At 61.9% G+C, this 8,382-nt stretch overlaps 1 protein-coding gene and 1 long non-coding RNA gene across 2 annotated transcripts in view; both read left to right on the top strand.

The window, feature by feature from the left end:
* LOC132025869 (uncharacterized) overlaps positions 1–3,523 on the top strand; it is a 7,506-nt gene extending 3,983 nt beyond the window's left edge. Inside the window, exons 2-3 of the long non-coding RNA XR_009406724.1 lie at positions 1,297–1,364; positions 1,705–3,523. This is a non-coding gene — a long non-coding RNA (uncharacterized LOC132025869). The remainder of the gene's footprint in view (positions 1–1,296; positions 1,365–1,704) is intronic.
* The window catches only part of PMF1 (polyamine modulated factor 1), a 14,253-nt gene that overhangs the window by 4,368 nt on the left and 1,503 nt on the right, over positions 1–8,382 (top strand). Inside the window, exons 2-4 of the mRNA XM_059413676.1 lie at positions 6,277–6,382; positions 6,937–7,037; positions 8,009–8,204. Of these exons, the coding sequence (XP_059269659.1) occupies positions 6,277–6,382; positions 6,937–7,037; positions 8,009–8,204 (403 nt within the window). The remainder of the gene's footprint in view (positions 1–6,276; positions 6,383–6,936; positions 7,038–8,008; positions 8,205–8,382) is intronic.

Genomic DNA, 8,382 nt, shown 5'->3' with positions numbered 1-8,382 from the left:
AGCCTTCAGCTCAGGTCATGATCTCAGGGTCCTGGGATCGAGCCCCGAGCCCCGCATTGGGCTCTCTGCTCAGCGGGGAGCCTGCTTCCTCCTCTCTCTCTGCCTGCCTCTCTGCCTGCTTGTGATCTCTGTCTGTCCAATAAATAAATAAAATCTTTAAAAAAATAATAAGATTCTATTTTGGGGGCACCTGGGTGGCTCAGTGACCTGCCTTCAGCCCAGGTCATGATATCAGGGCCCTGGGATCGAGCCCTGTGTCGGGTTCTCTGCTCAGGGGGAGCCTGCTTCCCCCTCTCCCTCGGCCCCTCCCCTTCCTGTGCTTTTTCTCTCCTTCTCAAATGAATAAGTAAAATCTTTTAAAAAAATAAAATTCCATTTTGAATAATCTCTATTCATGGGAAATGATCACATTATGATGTTAGATTTTAAAGCCAGGTTATGGAGGGAAGCACGCAGACCCCACGAGTATGATCTTTCTCTGGTATTACAGTTGCAGGCGCGGGGGTGCCCGGCAGCTCAGTGGCTGGCGCTGCTGGTCTTGGGGTAGTAGGTTCAGGCCTGTCCGTTGAGTATAGACATTCCTTAAAAAAATGAAATCTTAAAATAAAATTGCAGTTGACTAGTTGACACATTACATTTTACAGTCTTTTACAAATGACCATTACTAGTTCAGTTTGGGCTTTGTTTTTTTAAGCTGTTCCATTTTTTTGGGAAGTCTGAGACGATCTGTCTGACCTTGAAAAGCTCCTCCGCCCAGAGTCCGGTGCCCAACTGCCTGGTAGGGGCCACAGCAGCCTGAGGCGGTGCAGACAGGTGACGGGGTGGGGGGGGGGTGTAGGACACAGCGGAGAGGAGGGACAGGGATGCCAGGACTCCCAGCTTGCAGCGGTTGGGCGCAGGGCGGTGCCGGCATCGGGAGCTGGGGAGGGAAACAGGTCTGGGGTCAGAAAGCTGTTTGGAGGGGTTCGGGGTTCTCTGCGCCTTCGGTCCCCCCTCCTCGTGCCTGGCCCAGCCCAGGTCGGTATTCTGCCTGCACCCCACTGCGCGGTTGGTTCCCAGCCCGCGGAGCAGCACAGCGGAGCCCCTCCCGGTGGGAAGCCGTGCCTCTGCGCCCCCAGGCCTCTCCCCTTCTCCGCAGCAGCTACTGGAGACACGGGGCTGTGCAGAGACCACGCTCACGCGACTCTACTGCAGTACTGCTGTTATGAGGATGTTTTTCAGAACATTGTTACAGTGTCGTTCACCTCTTACAGTACCTGGGTCATAACTTAAGCTTATGGTGCTGTGTCCACACAGGAGAAGCAGCACTGCAGGGTTCGCCGCCGTCCAGTCGCAGGCAGAGTCTTGGCGTGTGTGCACCGAGGGTAAGGGGGCCGCTGTACAGTTACTTTGAGGGATTTTTTAAAATCTTTTTGTTGATATTTATGAAATCGGAAGAAGTGTTTTTCAGAAAAAGTACCGCAATTTCAGATTCTCACTATTAAGTTTCTGGTAGTTCCCGAAGTTTCCAAGCAGTAAAAGTTGAGGTTACAAGGGGCCTGTGTCCCCACTTGAGAGAGAGCCGGAGCTCGAGCAGGGAGAGGCACAGAGGGACGGGGGGAAGGCACGGGGACCCGGAGATCGCGACCCAGAGGGAAGGCCGACCCTCACCATCCAGGCGCTCCTAATGGAGAGGAGTTTTTAAAAGCTAACTTGTTGCCACAGTCGTCATCATGCATCACGGACCCGTGCGGTCCTCAAGGAGCCCGCGGCTGCCCGCTGAGCCCGGCACCCAGAAGGGGCAGCGGGGAGGAGCCACCCACCGGCACCTGCTGGTGAGCCGGCCGCGGGGCGGTGTCGCGGGCTCGGAGCGCCCCCTCCCTGGGCTGGGGCCGAGGCGCCCTCTGGTGGGCGGTCGGTGGAGGGCGCTCAGCGGGGCCACAAGCTCGGGGTGGGGGTGGGGCGGTGCTTAGAGCTGCAGGCCCGCGGGAGGGGGGCAGTGGCAAGCCTTCTGCAAAGCCCTGCACTGACCGACCCGGGGGCATGATTCTGGGCTTCCGTATGTTGAGGGTAATTTTTTTAAGTTAAATTTCGTGATACGGGGCGCTGGGGTGGCTCCATCTGTCCAGGTCTGCCTTTGGCTCAGGTCATGATCTCGCATCCTGGGATCGAGCCCCACATCGGGCTCTCAGCTCCGCGGGAGGCCTGCTTCCCCCTCGACCTGCCGTTCCCCTGCTCCTGCGCGCTCTCTCTCAAACAAAATCTTTAAAAAAATAAATAAACTTGTGTGGTAAAGTCAGAGTTTTTAGTGCAGTTAATGAGATGCTCCTTCTATGAGTTCAGACCACGGGGATCTCCGTTCCCGTGGTGCGCGGGCTGGAGAACAGGGCGCTCTAGATCTCGGGGTGCTGAGTTCCAGCCCTACATGCGGCACAGAGGTTATTTTAAAAACAAACTAAAGGGACGCCTGGGGGGCTCAGTCATTAAGCGTCTGCCTTCAGCTCGGGTCATGGTCCTGGAGTCCTGGCATCCAGCCCCGCATCGGGCTCCCTGCTCCGCGGGAGGCCTGCTTCTCCCTCTCCCACTCCCCCTGCTTCTGTCTGTTCCCTCTGTCACTGTCTCTCTCTGTCAAATAAATAATTTAAATCTTTAAAAAAATATAACTTAAAAGAGTATAAGAGAAGAACTAGATTAAAATCAGTTAATATAGTCATTTGTGTTTTGATAATTAGTACATTTCAAACATGACTTTGGTGATAAATATAGCCCTCTTTGGGGGGGGCACAGCTTAGCCTTTTCTCTGTCGTGCGGCCAGTGGGGTCTTCTTTCGGCTGGGCGGGCCTCGAGCCGGCCTCTGCCACCAGGACGCTGTTAGGGAGCTCTTGTCTGCCGGGAGGCTTCTCGACGCCGGGAAGCCAGCTCACCGTTGGGCACTTCTGTGGGCGCCGTGAAGCCTGCGGTGGAATCAATGCTACTGACAGTGCTCGTCTGCGCGGGGTCCCTGTGCTAGGTGCGTCCCACGCGTGACTCGCGGGAGCTCTGTGAGCGCAGACAGTTACTCGCCCGCCGGGCGGAGCAGAACCCGAGGCTCGGAAAGGTGCGGACCCTGTCACACGTCACTCATGCGACAAGCGGTAGAGGTAGGGTTTGAACCCAGACAGACGGACAGGCCGTGAGCCGCAGAACCAGTGCACGTAGCCACACGCAGCTGATGGGCCCCTTGCGTGCCCTTGGAAGGCCAAGGCTGGGGCACCGTCCCAGCAGGGGTGAAGGGGGCTTGCAGAGAGCGCCCCCCCGGGGCTGCTCCTGAGGGAGGACTCCTCTGCCAGATCAGTGCACACCCGCTGGCCCTGGGGGCGCAGTGGGGGTGCTGGGCTGCAGCTGCCTCCAGCCCAGTTCCGGGCACCCCGGACATGCAGGGAGGGGACAGTGTAGGAGCGTGACGGCCCCGAATGCTTTCCAAAATGCATCACTTGACCTGCTTTTCTCTCAAAGTATGTTTTTAGAAGTCACAAGGGCATTCAAACTGTTCCCGAGCCTGACCCTGCTCTCGAGAAAGGAACTCGTGGGGTGGGGTGGGGAGGGGGCGGGAGGGGGCACACAAAGGGACGCGCATGGGCTAGAGGGTGAGGACGCCCGGGGCACGCGGAGTCGCACGCGGTGTCCACGGGCCTGACCGTGGCGCGCAGCGCTCTGCAAGGGGCGGCTGCTGCGGGAGCGCCTGCCATGAGGAGAAGCTGTTCCTCCCCGGTTTCCCGTGTCTCCTCCAGCTGGGGGTGTCAGCTGCACTTCTCGGGGTCGTCCTCACACCGTGGGAGAGCCACAGCGTCGTGCCGTGAGCCTTACACGAGCAGGCGTGGCAGGGACCTCGCAGTGTCCAACAAACAAAGCCGGGATCCCCGTGCCCCCGTCTCCCCCACGCCGTCCTGCAGTCCAGCCGCCCGCCCTCCGCTCCCGGGCGGCCTGCGGTCACTGCTCGGGGATCTGCGCGTTTGGGCTTTGCCGTCACTGAGTCCTCGGAGCCCAGCGGGCCACGCAGTGACCTCCACAGCAGCACTGGTGGGCGATGGCCTGTCCCTGATCCCCGGGCCCCGCATCCTCGCCACCACCACCACCGGATGCCGGAGCGCAGGACAGGGGCCCACTCAGACCCTCCACCGGCCAGCAGGCCCGGAGGAGGAACAGGATCTCCGGTGTCCGAGCCAAGTCTTTCTGAAGCCACAATTACCCAGTTTCGTTCCAGCCCGCTTGGCCGGATGTCCTGCGTCGCCACATTCCTCTTGTAGCCACAGACTGCGTGGCAAGTGGGGCTGTCAGGACACAGGATGCCTGGGGCCCCGCCGAGGCTGAAGGGTGCCAACCTCTGTCCCTGCTCCTGCTCACGGGGCCAAGGTTTAGCCCCCACAGGTGCTGGTGTCCAGCGGGCACCGTCACGACAGGGAGAGACCATCCCTCATGTGGAGCTGCCAGCAGAGGCTTGCAGGCGGCCTTCTGGAAATAAAGGCCTGGCCTCTGCACATGCCAGTCTCCAAGGTGTCAGTGCTCAAGCCGCAATCGCAGGACAGCAGCGGCGCCCCGTAGGCGGAGCGTTTCCAGACAGAGAACGGCAGCCGCCCCGGGGCCCCAGGAAGGTGCTGGGCCGGGAGGCGGCGGTAGCCTTGCTTCTAATATCACCTGCGGACAGACGGCAGGACTTCGTGTCTGGGGCGGTTGAACAGCAGGTTCACAGGTTTCCTGCGGACTAGCAGATGTCCCTCGCAGGGCCCCGTGCACGCACAGGTGTCACCCGCTCCGCAGACGTCGTGTAGGGCAGGAGCTGGTCGGGAAGGCCGGGAGCCATGAGAAGGGGGGACCAGCAGTGAACCCCGAGCAGCGGGGGGCTAGGCGCCGGCTTCCAGGGACACAACACCATGTGTGTCCCGTGGCCCCCCAGTCTGGCCACACAGCTGGGGAGCGTCCGATCCCCCGCCGAGCACAGTGTGGGCTGTTGTGTGCTTGGGGACTCCGGGCTCAGACGCTCCTGTGGGTCACTGAGCTCCCCCCACCGCAGCTCAAAGACCATCTTGAGAGCCTTTGCTTTCAAAGTGCCCCCCACGAGCAGCCGTCCCCATGTCCACGTGTGCTCCCGCGGACGCCCCAGGAAGGCCGTGCGGCTCCCTCCCAGGATCACCCAGGACCTGGTTGGCGGCCAGCAGTGCTGGCAGACGGTGGACAGGCAGGAGGGAGAAGGGAGAGAGAGAGACGAGAAAGCAGGGAGTGGGGAGGAGGAGCCTCCGTTGCCTTATTTGAATTTCTTTGTGCAAGAGATCAAGCATCCCGGGCACCCTCTGATCCTTCCAGCTGTGAGGGTGGATCCGGCGACCAGCTTCCAACAGCCGGGACAGAGACCTCCTTTTACAGGGCGCAAACAGGGTGCCCAGGGGCTCCGTCGGTTAAGCGTCTGCCTTGGGTTCAGATCATGATCTCGCCCTGGGATCGAGCCCCGCGTCGGGCTCCCTGCTAGGGGCGCGTCTCCGGCCCCCTCTCCCTGCCGCTCCCCCAACCCTGGGCTCACGCTCTCTCTCTCTCCCTCTCCCTCAGATAAATAAAATCTTTAAAAAATTTTTGTTAAATAAAGGCATGACAGTAAGAGGAATTCATTACCTCACTAACTAGCAGCCCCAAGGTGGGTGGCTCTGGTTTGGTGTTTCCAGCGCATGATGATGTCCTCGGACACCCCAGTTCCCCTCTTCCGTTCAGCCTCCTCAGGCCATGAGCTCTGCCCTCAGGCCAAGGTCCCCACGGAGGCCTGAAGCTGGAGCCACTGCCGCCTGCACGGGTCGTCCCCTCCCACAGAAGGGGCACTGCTTCCTTCCTGTGTGGCTCCTTTACAGAGGAAGGAAACCTCTGCCAGAGGCCACCTGTCCTGTCCTGTCCTGTCCTGCTGGAGTGACCAGAGCTGCTCAAGGACCGCAGCCCACCCCCGCAGCAGGACCTCCCCGCCCCCGGGAGTGGGTTGGACACTGTGGGGGCGGCCGGCACGGAGTGTTAGCTCCCGGTGATTTGAGGCACTGTGGCTGGACGGGGGTGACCCACTCGTAAGGGGAGACTCCAGAGCTTAGATGGCCTCTGCTGTGGGGCGGGGGGGGGCCCGGGGATCAGGTGCAGCTGAGTGGGGCTGCGGGTGGCAACCACAGCCTTCCCCCGGGGCCGTGGACTTGATGGCCGGCCCCTGCGGCAGGGAGGCAGAGGTGGCCAGGCCGGGCGCAGGCTGGCCGGGCGCTTGACCCTCTGCCGGCTGTTTGTCCTGCCCGCCAGCTACCAGAGATTCAGCGACTGTTACAAGCGTCTCTGCCAGCTGCAGCCGGACGTGACCCAGCGGATCCACGACAAGTTTGTCGCCCAGCTGCAGGCGTCCGTCCGGGTGAGTGCCAAGGAGCCCAGCGGGGGGTGCTGGCCCTCGGGGTCCCCAGGGCTCAGCGCTGCCCTCTGTGGCTGCGGGCTGCCGTGGCCGCTGTCAGTTCTCCGGCGTGGCTTTGCTCTCCTGCCCGTGGCCCGGGCTGGGGTGTGTGCCTGCTGCCCCCCGGGCTCCTGTCCTCCCCGCGTCCCCAGTGCCCAGGGCGCAGAGGCGACACGTAACTGTGGGCAACCGTGGACCGGCCTGCTGCGGGGAATGCGAAAGAGGCCAGGGCTGTGTTCACGTGTTGAAGTAACCGTGGTCTCTCCAGAGGGCTCCATGTCCGTGTGCGTCCGTGTGCGTCCGCGGCACCGCGCTGGGCCCTGGCGGTGGCACCCCGAGGGGCTGGGCGGGCTCTGCTGTCCACTTGGTACTTTCTGTCCTTAATTATTAAAGCCACACGGAGAGAAGTTGGAATGTTGGTATGAAGACAGGAGTTAGCCAAAATCTTACCGGTCCTGCGTGTGTGGGCCCGGCGGGCTTGTCTGGCGTCTGAGTGCTGTGGCCCGCCTGCCCTTCAGGAGGAGATCTCGGAGATCAAAGCGGAGGGGAACCTGGAGGCGGTCTTGGACGCCTTGGACAGGATCGTGGAAGAAGGCAAAGACCGCACGGAGCCGGCCTGGTGAGAAGTGTGGCCCCCGGGGGAAGGCGAGCCCTAGAGCCGGCGCGTGCTGTCGGGGGCTCACCGCCCACGGGGGACCGTCCTTGGGGGGCGCTCATCTCGGGATCCACCTGGCGGATTTGCAGTGCCTGTCCGGCCGGGTTTTAGTCACTTGTCCATTTCACAGTATTTAGGGGACCCCTACAGTGCGCCCCCAAAGCTGACCTTCCTGTGGCTCGGGGCACCCCACACAGGATGGGGGGATCCCAGGCTCCTGCCTTCCCCAACACCCCCTGCCTGAATTTAGGCCAGAGCCAGGAAACACCTTTCTCATGCCTTCCAATTTTTTATGCTTTGTGACCTTAACACATAAGAGAATTGGGTTTTAGAGCTAAAAACGAACTTTTTTTTAAAGGTTTTATTTATTTGACAGACAGAGTTTATAAGCAGGCAGAGAGGCAGGCAGAGAGAGAGGAGGAAGCAGGCTCCCTGCTGAGCAGAGAGCCCGATGCGGGGCTCGATCCCAGGACCCTGAGATCATGACCTGAGCCGAAGGCAGAGGCTTAACCCACTGAGCCACCCAGGCACCCAGAAAAACGAATTTTTTAAAGAACCTCTGGTGGCTTCCACCCCCCTGCCCCTCCGAACCAGCCCGTCCTCACTGCGGGCCTTGGGGACTCGCGCTTTCACCTCCAGACCCGCCTGCCGTAGCTTCCCAGGCGGCCGGCACCAGCGGGGCCTCTCGGGGTGGCCCCACTCGCTGAGGAGCGGGGACACAGGGTCCCACAGGCAGAGGCCGTGGCTGGAAGGTGGCCTCCTGCTCTGGAGCGTTAGACATGGGGGGCCACCTGCGGCTGGCGGGTGGGGAGAACCGGGAGAGGGGTCCCCGGGCGCCTGAGCAGAGAGCCGGCCGGTGAGCCCAGCAGTGGGGGCCTGGCCCGGCCCGCTTGAGACTCACCCACACCCGTGCTCCCCCCACCCCCGCCACCCAGGCGCCCCAGCGGGATCCCCGAGGCAGACGTGCGCAGCGTGGCTGTGCCCTACTTCCTGCAGCAGCGGGACGCGCTGCAGCGCCGGGTGCGCAGGCAGGAGGCTGAGAACCGGCGGCTGGCGGAGGCCGTGCTGGCCGGGCGGCGGCAGCTGGAGCAGCTGGAGCAGCAGGCCCAGGCCCGGCAGCAGGCCTGGCAGGTGGGTGTCCCCGGTCGTGTCCCCCGCCGTGGGGCCTGATGGCAGGTGGCAAGCCCAAGGAACAGGCTCCTCCTGTTAGGCTCGGTGGCCTGTGGCTGTGGGGTTCTCCACGAGACCCCCAGGAGCTTTTGGGGGCGCCCGGGGGCGCAGTCTGTCAAGCGTCCGACCCCGGTTCAGC

Source organism: Mustela nigripes, chromosome 10, assembly GCF_022355385.1.
Source record: "Mustela nigripes isolate SB6536 chromosome 10, MUSNIG.SB6536, whole genome shotgun sequence".
Lineage (NCBI taxonomy): Eukaryota > Metazoa > Chordata > Mammalia > Carnivora > Mustelidae > Mustela > Mustela nigripes.
Note: the sequence above shows the minus strand (reverse complement) of the source record. Positions and strands in the feature narration are given on the sequence as shown.